The sequence below is a fragment of the Uranotaenia lowii genome, chromosome 3 (genome assembly GCF_029784155.1).
Source record: "Uranotaenia lowii strain MFRU-FL chromosome 3, ASM2978415v1, whole genome shotgun sequence".
NCBI classification, from domain to species: Eukaryota; Metazoa; Arthropoda; class Insecta; order Diptera; family Culicidae; genus Uranotaenia; species Uranotaenia lowii.
This window is the reverse complement of record NC_073693.1, coordinates 41,571,864-41,586,070: the sequence shown is the minus strand read 5'-3', so window position 1 is coordinate 41,586,070 and position 14,207 is coordinate 41,571,864. Positions and strand designations below refer to the sequence as shown.

At 41.0% G+C, this 14,207-nt stretch overlaps 2 protein-coding genes across 2 annotated transcripts; one reads left to right on the top strand and one right to left on the bottom strand.

The window, feature by feature from the left end:
- Positions 1-124: 124 nt before the first annotated feature.
- On the bottom strand, positions 125-3,151 carry LOC129750713 (elongation factor 1-alpha). Its single transcript, XM_055745722.1, has 2 exons — positions 2,992-3,151; positions 125-1,909 (listed from the first exon to the last, which is right to left on the bottom strand). Exon 2 carries the CDS (start codon positions 1,892-1,894, stop codon positions 503-505), a length of 1,392 nt encoding a protein of 463 aa, XP_055601697.1. The 5' UTR covers positions 1,895-1,909; positions 2,992-3,151; the 3' UTR covers positions 125-502.
- Positions 3,152-9,174: 6,023 nt separating this feature from the next.
- LOC129757576 (E3 SUMO-protein ligase NSE2-like) lies at positions 9,175-10,152 on the top strand. Its single transcript, XM_055754850.1, has 4 exons — positions 9,175-9,391; positions 9,467-9,594; positions 9,654-9,931; positions 9,997-10,152. Exons 1-4 carry the CDS (start codon positions 9,304-9,306, stop codon positions 10,115-10,117), a joined length of 615 nt encoding a protein of 204 aa, XP_055610825.1. The 5' UTR covers positions 9,175-9,303; the 3' UTR covers positions 10,118-10,152.
- Positions 10,153-14,207: the final 4,055 nt, after the last annotated feature.

Here is a 14,207-nt window from a genome sequence, read left to right as displayed (position 1 = left end):
CTCTCTATCCCAGAGTTGTGAGGAAGATTTTTTGATCCGATAATCGAGACCCTGTTTTGGTTTTCACCTATGAATTGCCAAGGCTATGTTTGTTTTAGAGTTCAGCAAAAAGAGAAGAGTAAAATTTTAGTTTTCAATCGTTTTACAGATTGGTATATTTTTTAATGTCTGGAAAACCTATCGCTTTTCCTATCTTCACGCATTCACACACAACTGTATTCTGCTTGTGTATCCTACTTCTGTTTTATTTTTGTTTCTCTTCGTGTAGTTTAAATATTAATAATTATAGTGTTATTAATATGTAAATTGTTCTCCTAAGATAGCAAAAAAGGAATGAATTAAAGAGCCCGTTTACTTTTCGTCTGAATGCCTTCCGATGGAAGCAGTGAAAGGATTTGATGTTGATCAGCCGTCTCGAGGTGGACTTGGGATGTTGGTTGCTGCAGATGTTGCGGTGGCCACCAGCGAGGGTGGAAATGCCGGTGGCATCCTCTGTTGGCGGCTATTTCTTACCCTTCTGGGCCTTTTCGGCGGCCTTGGTCACCTTGCCACCGGAGGCGTCCTTGAAGTTGACAGCCTTGATGACACCGACAGCGACGGTCTGTCGCATGTCACGCACGGCGAAACGTCCCAGAGGTGGGAACTCCTGGAAAGATTCAACGCACAGCGGCTTGGATGGGACCAAGATGACGATGGCAGCATCACCAGACTTGATGGATTTCGGGTTGTCCTCGGTGGATTTACCGGAACGACGGTCAACCTTCTCCTTGATTTCGGAGAACTTGCAGGCAATGTGAGCGGTGTGACAATCCAACACTGGGGTGTATCCGTTGGCGATCTGTCCAGGGTGGTTCAGCACAATAACCTGGGCGGTGAAATCGGCAGCGCCCTTGGGGGGAGCGTTCTTGGTGTCACCAGCAACGTATCCACGACGCAATTCCTTGACCGAGACGTTCTTAACGTTGAAACCAACGTTGTCTCCGGGCACGGCCTCCTGCAGGGCTTCGTGATGCATTTCAACGGACTTAACTTCAGTGGTCAAGTTCACTGGGGCAAAGACGACAACGGTACCGGGCTTCAGGACACCGGTTTCCACACGACCGACTGGTACTGTTCCGATACCACCGATTTTGTAGACGTCCTGCAGAGGCAGACGGAGGGGCTTGTCGGTCGGGCGAGATGGGGGCAGGATAGCATCCAGAGCTTCGATCAGACACTTGCCGTCAGCCTTGCCCTCCTTACGTTCGATGGCCCATCCCTTGAACCACGGCATGTTGGTAGATGGTTCCAACATGTTATCTCCGTGCCATCCCGAGATCGGGACGAAGGCAACGGCGGCCGGGTTGTAACCGATCTTCTTGATGTAGGACGAGACTTCCTTCTTGATTTCTTCGAAGCGAGACTCGCTGAATGGTGGCTCGGTCGAGTCCATCTTGTTGACACCGACGATCAGCTGTTTGACACCGAGGGTGAAGGCAAGCAGGGCATGCTCACGGGTCTGGCCGTTCTTGGAGATACCGGCTTCGAACTCACCAGTACCAGCGGCAACGATCAGCACAGCACAATCGGCCTGCGACGTTCCGGTGATCATGTTCTTGATGAAATCACGATGTCCAGGGGCATCGATGATGGTCACGTAGTACTTGCTGGTTTCGAACTTCCACAGGGCAATATCGATGGTGATACCACGCTCACGTTCGGCCTTCAGTTTGTCCAACACCCAGGCATACTTGAAGGAACCCTTACCCATTTCCTGGGCTTCCTTCTCGAACTTCTCGATCGTACGCTTGTCGATACCGCCGCATTTGTAGATCAGATGGCCGGTGGTGGTCGACTTGCCAGAGTCGACGTGTCCAATTACGACAATGTTAATATGAGTCTTTTCCTTACCCATCTTAGCTGGATTTTACTGTTTTTGGAGAAAGGAAAAGCAAAAGCAAACATGTTAGTAATTTCCCCTTTCACTAGCTGCTAATTTCATTTGATCAATTCAATTAAAATTAAGTTTCAAGTACAAGCAAAGCGAAAATTGGGATTTCATTGTTGAATTGATTCATTTAACGACTTTATCAACACGTAAGCAATAATGGATCAAAGTTCAGCGCATCATCAGAAAAGCTATTGCGATGTGCTAACCAAACTTTTGAAAGGAAACGTCGACGTGTTGGTCTCCAGCTATAGAGCTTCCAGGTGTTGGTGAGCAGAATAGCTTCAAAGATCTCACATACACCAACTCGACAAAAGAATAAAAAAAATGTGAACTACGAAGAAAAATTTCCGGTTGAGTCTCGCTCAACTCAATCCATGTGCTAATCTGGAAATGGCAAATATGGAATTCGTGACTCATCATCCTTAGAATTATTTCACAATTTCATCATTCCGATATATTTTTGCAATGTTGTTGACTTTGCAATTTTTTTATCTTTTGGTTAAATTTCATGGCTCTGGAATGAAATTGAACCCAAAATGGCGACCGGCTTTGTGCTGGAACATGCTTCACACAATTCCAAGTCGGCCATTTTTATTAAGACTTTCAAATTTTAGCAATAATTAACTTATAATTTCATATTTGTTATTACGAGAAACGTAACGTGTTATAGTTACAATCTTATTTATAATCTATTTCGCAATCTATTTTCGAAAAGACTAATTAGATTAGCGTAGCAGCTGCAACGTGCATTTTAAAACCAATTGTCTAGCCGCCACGTGTTGATCAATGCAATTACAACTTGCTCAATTTTCACTAAAATATCCCATTTAACTACAAGATGTAAAAGCACTTCATATGTTAAAGGATATTTTTGAAACTTTGCCACGTGCACTTGGTCACTTTGCCCATATTTCCAGTAAATGGCTTGAAAATCACGTTTCTATCACTATTAAAATTTACCGAAAGTCCACTTTTTAACACTACTGATTTCACTTTGCTTAAATTGAACTACTATTTAATAACAAAACCGTTAAATGTTAAAATTGAAAAACTTCACTTACTTTGTTACTAACAAAAAGAAATTTCAGCAGAGAAAATCTCAATCAAACAGGGAGGCGCAATCGGAATCAACCTAGTTCCGGCAAGAGGCCCGATAGAAGTGAACGAGGCGACGGTCAGCGAAGATACAGCAACCGCCTACCGATGATGGTGATTGGTGAAGCTTGTCTTGCTGGCTGGCTGGTTGGCTGATGCTGATATTGATGCTGATGATGCACACGCACGAGAAAGAGATGGAGGAAGCAAAATTTTTCCAGCAAAGCAGCCAACCAACCAATCAGCGCCGCACGAAAACTGCACGAAACGGTGATGGAAAAAAGGTGAAACGCAAACTCCAGAAACGCAACAAAAAGAAATTGGGCCAGTGATGTCAGAGTTGCATCATGGAACTCGCTGGATTTCAAGATTTTTGGCTATAATGATATAACAAACATGATGCATGCGCCAACTTCAACTTCAGCATCACAATGAATCGGCTTAATAACACTTTATGTGTGTTAACTGCCCTTGAAGAATAATGAATATCGAACACGCAGTGCCGTCTTTCCCCGTAATGCGAGCAACCTTAGCGGAGATCGGGTACTCAACCCCGGTGGATTATTTGGTCGCATGCAGACTGAGAGAAGGGGGCTCCGTACGCGTATGTTCTCCATGTCACGGGTAGCGTTCGGAGTGCAACGACGTCCTCATGGAGTTCGGGACCCGAAATAGCAACATCACGACGGTCCTCCTGCGAGATAGTGGAGTTAGCTGCGGGCCTTTTGGAACAGCTTTTATAATGATGGGGAAGATGAAGAATTGCGTGATCGGTAGGTGGCCGAACGACCTACGAATGTGCCGGTTGATAATCAAGGGCCGGTTCTTCAACATCAACATCATCAATGTGCACAGCCTTCAACTCGGAAGTGCCGGTGATGACAAAGACGAATTCTATGCGCAGCTGGAGCGTGAATACGACCATTGCCCAAAATATGATATCAAGATCGTCATTGGGGATTTAAACGCTCAGGTCGGTCAGGAGAAGGAATTCCAACCGCTTATTGGAAAGCTCAGTGCGCACCAGCTAACCAACGAAAACGGCCTCAGACTAATAGACTTTGACGCCTCCAAACGAATGGCCGTACGTAGTACCTTTTCCCAGCACCCTTCTCACACAAGCACACTTGAAGAGTTTTGGTAGACAGGCGCCAACATCGAGTCAGACCATTGGTGATGGTGAAGATGCGCACAAAACTTCTGTAGCGAACAACATATACGAAACCGACGCCCGCCTCGGTTAAATATATCACACGACTGAAGCAACCTGAGGTCACGGCAGACTAAATGGGCTTGCGGACAAGTTGGCCGAATGTCTACACCAGATGCTGGTCCGGATCTGGGACACAGAACAGCTACCGGAGGGGTGGAAGGAGGGGGTAATATGCCCCATCTACAAGAAGGGCGACAAATTTGACTGTGAGAAATACCGAGCGATCACTGTCCTAAATGCAGCCTAAAAAGTGCTGTCCCGAATCCTACTCCGCCGACTAACACCACAAGCGAACAGATTCGTGGGAAGTCATCAGGCCGGCTGCATGGACGGACGGTCTACGACGGATCAGATCTTCATATTACTCATATTCTTATATCATTATCAAATCCTACAAAAATGCAATCAATCCTACACCAAGTCTCTACGCACCACCTATTTATCGACTTCAAAGCAACATACGACATGATCGACCTTGACGAGCTATGAAAAACCATGGACGAGAACGGCTTTTCTGGGAAGCCAATACGTCCAAAACGAAGTACATGCTAGCCTGCGGATCCGAGACCGACCGAACCCGTTGGTACACTAATAACAAGGTCACCATCGACGGCTCACTGGTGACCGCAGACAATGCCACCAGCCATGAGATCCGGCGGCGAATCATCAGCGGAAGTCGTACCTACTATGGACTCCACAACAACTGCGGTTGAGAATACTTAGCCTTCGCATGAAGTGTAACCTTCATTACAACGGGAGTACCACAAGGGAGTAACCTAGGTCCGCTGATGTTTCTAGTTTTTATCAACGATCTTCCACAACTGAACCTACATGGCAAAGTTCGACTCTTTGCAGATGACACCATAATATCATATAGTCACTCCAACCCCCTCCAGATTGTGGAATGGATCGGTAATGACCTGCAAGTCCTTCAGCAATACTTCGATTGTAACCTGCTTTCGCTCAACCTATCAAAAACATCGTACATGTTGTTCAACTCCGGTCGTCGCTCCATACCACAGCTGCCATTAATCCGTATAGGTAATACGATTATTGAACGAGTGCGCCAGTTCAAATATCTGGGATTACTTCTGGACGATACTCTATGCTGGTCACCCCACATAGAGCAACTGAAACGAACACTCGCTCCGGTCTGTGGTGCAATATGGAAAATATCAGCGTTTATTCCTACTCACTGGCTGAAAAACGTTTACTTCGCGCTTTTCCACTCGAGGTTACAATACCTAGTATCGCTGTGGGGCAAAGCATGTAAAAGCCGCCTCAGGGAACTGCAAACCATGCAAAACCGTGTCCTCAAGACTATCTTCAAGTTGCCTTATTTATATCCTTCTGAGTTGTTATATGGCATGAACAACTCGGTACTTCCAATACGAGGTGCCCAGGAATTCCAAACGTTAATGTTCACCCACAAACTCCTGACAAGCAGAGAATCCCACCACAATTTGCGCCTCGAGAGAATGGCGTCGCACCGCTTGTCCAGAAACGCAAATCATCTCCGCCTATCCCGTGTAAGGACGGAATACGGGAAAAAGAAACCCAGCTACTTTGCCAGTAAACTCTACAACAACCTGCCAGAGACCCTGAAACGGTCTTCAACGCCCTCGCGATTCAAAGCGCAACTGTTATCGATCTGCAAGCAGAACATAAACCGCTTCCTCCGCTAAAAAAATATTTGTGCCACACGTCTTATTAATATCATCTTTACGCTCTCGCCCCTCCACCTAGCCCACCGCCGCCCAAACGCCGCTCCAAACCACCGCCACCCACCCGCCACCCGCCACCTCCCATCAGAAACGCACCACCGCAGCAGCCACAAAAAGCTACGAACATGTATAATACAAGTGTAACACACTATTATATTGTACTAGCTGACCCGGTGTGCTTTGCTACACCCCCAAAAATTATTAAAATTTGTGTTAACTTGTTATTTAATTTTCTTTTATTTGCAAAAAAAAAATTAATTCAATTTTAGAATCATTCAAATGTTTTTCCAAAATAAAATTGCAACCTTTTTTTATTTTTAAATCTTATTTTTTTTTTATCCGTGTTCGAATCTTTTTTATGACTCTGGGTTTCTTTGCTTCAAAAGTTTATAACTTATGCCAACATATTTTTCATATATGGAATCTTCATTGTCCCGTCACGAGACATTTTTTTGACCTATTCGTTCTCGAATCAATATACAAATTGTGAGAGTGACCCCCTCCCCCATTTCTTTATCTTTAATTGAAGGAAAGGGGGGTCTTGTAACATCAGAACGTACCCTCTCATGACACTACCTTCATGAGTTGTTCGTTTGCTTCATTAGTTGTCGAGTTATGCTATAAAATTTGTATCGGATTCCCACTTCCTATCTATCTTCTACCTGGAAGGAGGGGATCAAGGTCAAACATTTCGTGTATATAAATACACTCCCATGCCCAATTCTGTTCCATTTGATCGATTGCATGATTGTTTCCATGTTATATTTGGTTTTGTTTGTAAGATAAGTTCATGGTTTGTGAAAAACAATCGAATGTGAGCTCCCGTCTTCCCTAACTGTATCTCCAATTGAAGGAAAAAGAAGTCTCAAATAAGCAAATAACCATTTTACGTATCCAAATGCTTTCCCATTCCAAAATTGTTTCCATTAGTCTATTAGTTCTCGAGTTAGCCTCCATCTCCTTCCTACCATCCCAATGGAAGAAGGCAGTAGTACCAAATATTCACAGAAATATACCTTGAGCCTAAATACTCTCCCAAGCCAAATTTCGTTCCTTCTGCTGGGTAAGTTCCCAAGAAGAAAGAAGAAGAAATTGTATGGGAGCACTCTCCTCCCTTAAGATTTTCCTACTTAAAGAACGGAGGGTTCTCAAAATATCATAGAAACATTTTTCGTTTTTCGTTTCGTTTCGTTCGTCGTTCAAATATTTGCCCACCCCAAATATGATCCCATTTGCTTGATTTTTCGCCCAGTAATGCTGAAAATAGGAAAGAACCCCGACCCCCCCTTTCTATCTTCTCACTGGAAGGAGGGAGGGGTACCAAATATTCATAGAACTATTTATTGTACCCAAATACCTTTCCAAGCCAAATTTGGTGCCATTTGCTCGAAAAGTTTTTAAGTTATGCATTGACATAGAGGTTAACCCCCCCCCCCCCTTTTCCTGTATCTCCACTGGATGGAAGAAGGGGTCTGAAACAATCATAGAACCATTTCTCGTATTCCACTAACCTCCCATGCCAAATTTGATTCCATTAGCTTGATTAGTTTTCCAGTTATGTTAAAAATTATAAGGTTGGGCCCCTCCCTCCTTCGTATCTTACCAGTGGAAAGAGGGAGGGGTACTAAACCATCATAGAAACATTCTTCGTACCAAAATACACTCCCATGCCAAATTTGGTTCCATTTGCATGATCAGTTCTCGAGTTATGAAGACTTAACATTTTTATTTATAAGACCCCCTCCCCCCTTCCACGAAGAGGGAGGGGTCCCAAACTATTATAGGAACCTTCCCCGGCCTCTAATACACCCATCTGCCAAGTTTCACGCAAATCGGTTCAGTAGTTTCCGAGTCTATAGGGAACAGACAGACAGACAGACAGACAGACAGACAGAAAGACAGACAGACAGACAAAAATTCATTTATATATATATATATAGATAAAATTGTGAAATAGCAAATGAAAAGTGCCAAGCACTCCTTCACAGAGCATTATCTCGCTCACTGGAGTGCTCATACATATTTTGGAATACCTAATATTGTAAACGAATTGTTAAAATTGTTTTGACAGGGTTTTGTGCCTGTTGGAGAAGAGGCTTGAGAGAAGCTTAACTCCAGCGGGCTTTCCCTGTCCGAGGAAAAAAATAAATAATAATAATAATAATAAATAACCTGTACGTGACGCTCATTAGACCGGTTGTTCTATACGGGCACGAGACATGGATATTGCTTGAAGAGGACCTGCGTACACTAGGAGTTTTTGAGCGAGAAGTGTTAAGAACCATCTTTGGCGGCATGCAGGAAAACTGAGTGTGGAGGCGAAGGATGAACCACGAGCTAACGTGACTCTACAGCGAACCCAGTATCCATTAGATGGTAAAGACTGGTCGGATATGGTGGACAGAACATGTTGCAAGAATTCCGAACGACTTTCCTGGAAAATAGGTGTTTGTACAAATCCGGTTGCAACGAGACGAGCAGGAGCACAACGAGCGAGGTGGTTAGACCAAGTGGAGCGTGATCTGGCGCTACACTCCGAGGAGTGCCGTGAAATCCTTCGACGATGGAGCTACTAAAGGACCTCCACATAGCTGAGCATATTTGTCAGTCAAATAATACCTAATGGTGGTACAAAGAAAAACATCGAAACCCGGAATCAGAAAGGCCCGATTTGCGTTTGCATTTCACTAACCTTTTTTATTTTGAGACCTCAAAAACGACCGTGTTCGTCGGCCGGCTGGTTAATTTTAACGTTCTCTTCCGTAAACGCCAGTAGGGCGCCAGCTCATGTGCACATAAGCATGCGTGAGAAATATCCAAAACAAAGCTATACATCGCCAGTGTCCCAAGAGTCTGACTCTGACCAAGGGATTTTTTTTTTCTGTTCAAGGCGGCGATCCGGAGCGTCAACTGTGCATATTTCAGCGGCTATACTAGGCAGCCACGAGCCTCTGGGCCTGCCTCTTCGATGCCCGTTTAGATTGCAGCTGAGCAACTCTCTACAAATCTTGTTCTCATCTCTTCGCAGCATGTGTCCAATCCATCTCCACTTACGTCACTGAATCTCAATTTCTGAGCCTTAACACAGATTGGGAGCCGCTTGACCCTCAAAAGTTTGCGTTTTTGTTTTATTTATCATGTAAACTGCATTATCGACTTTGAAGCGTTTGTCTGGTTTGTCCCCCGTCCAAATTTGAACTTTTTGACACGGCGGATTTGTTTACATTACGTGCCCGCAAAACAGCTTCGAATTATTCCAATAATTAACGTTTTCCTACATTTCTAAAAGCTTAAATTTTATATTGCAACTTCATAACTAATAAGGCTTATAATTGAAAAAAATGGCTGATTTATTTATGGCAAATCTGAATAAAATTTTCGAGAGCATCAATAGCACGATTCGGCTAGCTACCGAGTTTGGAAATGAAGGTAAATATGAAAATTAATAACATATCTATATGAAAATTTAATTGTTTGCCGTTTTTCTATATTCTTAAATCCCAGAACAACAAGATATCAAACCATACGCACAACTTGCGGAAAAACTGGTTGCAATTGAAGTAAAATATAATGCACACAAAAAAGGGCTGCAAGAATCCACAGGAGAAGTTACTCCCGAGGAATTCGAACGGGTAAGAAAAATTTTTTTTGTATTCATTCAATGTCTCACAAATTGCGCTTTGCTTTCCAGCGCTATCATGCTAATGCTGTTACCGGCAAAAGCAGCGTCAAAAACCTGAAACGTTATAAAGAATTTGTGGCTCAGGCCAAACTTGTTCTGAACCCATCCGACAATACTTCGTCCAACGAACAGGTCATTGATGAGGACCTCCAGGTGGAAGAAACTATTTGTGATATCGACCCAATCACGAAACGGCCCCTTCAGGTTCCGGTTCGGAACAAGAGCTGCAAACACATCTATGAAAAAAGTGCCATCGAGACGCTTATCAAGAATAATCCTAGAACACGGTTGGTTTCGTATGATTTTTTTTTTCTAAATTTAAATGATTCAATGATATTTTCCTTCTTCACAGCTGTCCCGTGATGGGCTGTGCAGCCAAACAATACGTGAATCTAGGAGATTTGGTAGAAGATAAAATGTTGCAACATAGACTGCGACTTCAGCGACAACGGATGGAAGAGGAAGATGATTAAACGATGATTGATTGATGAGTATGTTAATAAAGACTGACTGATAATATTGAAGCTTCGTTCTTTTACAATATTTTTTTCCAAAGATGTTTAGAATTATCATGTTTAAAACTTCATCTCCAAATGCATCTGTTTAAATCTAACATTTATGTGTAATATCAATTTTCTTGTAACATTGCCTATATTTAGGCGTTAGGGTTACTCCTTTTAACGAAAATTGTTATAGCGCATCACTGCCGTTCTAAGCAAGATTGTCCCATGTGGAAAAACGTGCAAACGAGAAAAACGCGATTGAAATATCAGCTATATTTCCAATTTTTCTCTCAAACTAAAAATTCACCGACAGTTTTTTCGTAGTGAATAGTTCAAGTTAATCATTTTACATTGTTTTCTGCCAAAAAAAATTACATTTCCTACAAAAAAAAACAGCAAATAAGAGCCAAAAATGTTCCGTGTGACACTTTTGCGTAGAATCAGAAAAACTGTCACACGGCTACAATTTTTCTATCATTTTAAAAGCTTGCGTAGTTTATTTTTTTCCCAAAAACTCTTGCTAAACAGTAATTTGAGAAATACGTTCCTCTTTGTTTATAAAAATGTATTATAGTTGAGTATGGGCCCTGTAAGTAGTGCTTACCGAAAAGTGTTTAGTGAAAATTTCTCTGAACAAAACACTCAAGGCTTCTCGCTCCTCCTCTGCCCTCTATTTTAGTGTTCTTTTCAGTGAATAACATTAAATTCAACAGTTTGAACTCATCTTAAGACAATTTTTTGATAAAATTTGCATTTTTCATAGAATTTTCTCTAGTGGGACATTCTTGCGTAGAACTGTCAACATAGAGACAACCTTGATGAAATTTTTTATAAGTTCAGAACAAAGTATACTTGTTTGTGTTTTTATTCGAAAGTTAACACTAAAAGAGACCGTTTCCAGCAAAAAAAGTGAAAATGACCCAAAAGTCACATGGGACATTCTTGCTTAGAACGGCAGTATAGTTAGTAAAAAAAGTGGACTTTTGCCCATTGCGGGAATAATGAAACGGACAAAGGGTTTGAAAGTAGGAGGCAAGGACATCGGCCTGGTGTCGATCAAAGCCGTCGATATATAGTTTCACTCGAATAAACGTCGTCTTGGCTGCTGATTTTCCGGTGCGGAATTCGCTTTTCTGTCCCAATGGAATACGAACGCGAAACATACGTATTAGGCTTAGCATTTTTAAAGTTATCTTTATTAACAATAAAAATTACGAAAATGTTTCGAGCTAATACCCCACAATTTTTTAATTCCCACCGTAAACCAATTCGAGCAAAATAAAACGCCTTCAAGTAGGCAAGCCCGTAAACGCCTGATGTAGGCAGATGTTTGAGTGCTATTTCGGCTTACAATATTTATGTGTGGGATTTTATAACTTTTATGTGACGCATACAAAAGTAATAGTTTTGTATTCTGTATTCTTGCAATCTCAACATAATTGTTAATAATTTTTAATATTGGTAAAAAAATGTCCCAGTAGACAAGAGCTAAATCCCTACGCTTCGTGAACAAGAGTGGACATTTTCAAACCCCCATTTGTCCGTTTAGTTATTCCCGTAATGTGCAAAAGTCCATTTTTTACCACAGAGTTTCTACTAAGTATATGCTGAATAGGGATGAATCATCCCAGAGGATGAAAATCCCGTATAAAAAAAATAACTAAAGTCTGCTTCATTTAATATTGGAACAAATTCTTTTGCTCATTGTGGCGCTCCTAGTGGACGGATTTGGAAACTTTTTTCACCCACGTGTCGGGAAATTCATTACCTTTCACCATGTATTTATGTCATAACACCAAACGATAGCATTTTTTAAACAACCGCCATGGAAGCCGAAGGGAGAGATCAAATTGTGCACAGTTTTCTTACGAGTACGAGTACGAGAATTTCTTCGAAACAGCAATGAATAATTTTTTTATTTTTTTTTTATGAAAGAGTAAAGAAAATGCTACATTTGTATGAAAAACAAATTATGAATTCGTTAATAAATGACTGAACTACACGCAATTGTTTGTGTTCCAATATTAAATGAAGCAGACTTTACATCCGTCGAACTTGGTCAGCACTTGGTCGTACAGCTTTCGAGCACGGATTCTGGCCACATTGTTCTGCTTCAGCGTCCGATTTGGCTGTTTGCTGGCTCGGAATGACCTTATTCCTTCCCGGAGACGAATTCGTCGCACCGTACTGTGAGCGGCCTGGAACTTATTGGCCAAATCGCGGTCTGAAAGATTGGGATTCCTCTTGACGGCCTTGATGACTTTCCCACGCAGTTTCCGGTCGACAGTTCCACTCCGACGCTTCGAATGCGGCTTCCGAGCCGTCGTCAATGTTTCCTTGTACTGCTTGATAACACGCCATACGGTATTTCTGGGCATTTTAAGCTGTTTAGCTAGCTTCGATGCCGACAACAATGGATTTTCAAGAAAACTGTGCACAATTTGATCTCTCCGTTCGGCTTCCATGGCGGTTGTTTACAAAATGCTATCGTTTGGTGTTATGACATAAATACATGGTGAAAGGTAATGAATTTCCCGACACGTGGGTGAAAAAAGTTCCTAAATCCGTCCACTAGGAGCGCCACAATGAGCAAAAGAATTTGTTCCAATATTAAATGAAGCAGACTTTATATGCTGAATGTTCTTATTCGAACATAAATTAAAATAACATCATGAGAAAACAAACCGTCAGCGAGCTCGGGGGCTATAACACGCACAAAATTAGCCGAAAAACAAGCACCTGATGGCGCAATCCTTCACCGGTTACAAAAACATTCGCGAATGTGCAATCGTGCAATCGTTTGGCGATTGTGTTTCGACAATCACTTGCGAATCAATTCATCCAACGAACGTCGTGGTGAGAATAAAAAAGTTAACTGCGGCGAATGTTTCGGCCATCGGTTCGTTCACCAGAAGGTATTAAAAGTTCATTCATTCGGATTGCCAATCCGCCCAATCAGCGATCGTCTGTTCACGCTCGCATCGCCGATGCTACTATCGTCGTGAACGGGAGCGATGATTGAGAATCATTAGCGTTCATGCTGGTGAACGAATTTTTCCATCCTTGGCCTGGACAACATATTCTGTGAAATACAAATTTTAAAGTTGTTTTGATAACTTTTGCAGAAGTTTTCTGTGAATTCTTGAGATGTTTCAAACGAACGTAATGAAGGCTCACGCGAGAATTTCCTTTAATTGTGTCATTTTTCTAATTTGTATAATTTTCGTTATTTTTTTTCATTTTTTTGTCATTTTCTCTTTTTGATCATGTTTTATCTTTTTTGTAATTTTTTTTTATTTTTGTTATTAGTCTCACTCTTGTAAATTGTGTTATTTTACTGGTTTGTGTGATTTATTTTGATTATTTTTTGTCGTTTTTCTTTTAAGTTTTAATTTTTATAATTTTGGTAATTTATGTCATTTTGCCATTTTTTGCATGTTTTGTTGTTATCGTAACTTTTATAACTTTTTTCATTTGTTGTTTTTTTTTGTAATTTTTATCATTAACTTCAATTTTGTCCTTATTTCATTTTAGCCATTTTTGTCATTTTTGCACTTCTTAGGTGATTTTTTTTCTTATTTGTGGCATCTTTTTTATTACAAAAAAGACAAAAATGACTCGGATGTTTTTCTCATTTTTGCAATTTTTGTGTACCTACTTTTTATAATTTTTGTAATTTTTAGCTTTTTTGTTATTTTTGTCATTTTATCTGCATCAATCTTTTTTTTTGTCATTTTTGTTGCTTTCCCATTTTAATCATTTTGATCATTTATTTGATTTATTTATTTTTGTCATTTTTGTAATTTAATAATTAGAATCTTTTTGTCATTTTCTTTTTTTTTTTGTCATTTTTATCAGTTTTGAACATTTTTGTGATTCTTATAATTTTGTCATTTTTGTTATTCACATAATTTTGATCATCATGTTTATTTTAATCAAATTTATTCATTTTGTTTTTAAGATTTCTGTCATTTACGTTATCGGTCATCGTGTTTGCTCATTTGGATTTTTTTATCATTTCGATAATTCTGACCATTTTCATCATTCTGATCATTTCGAT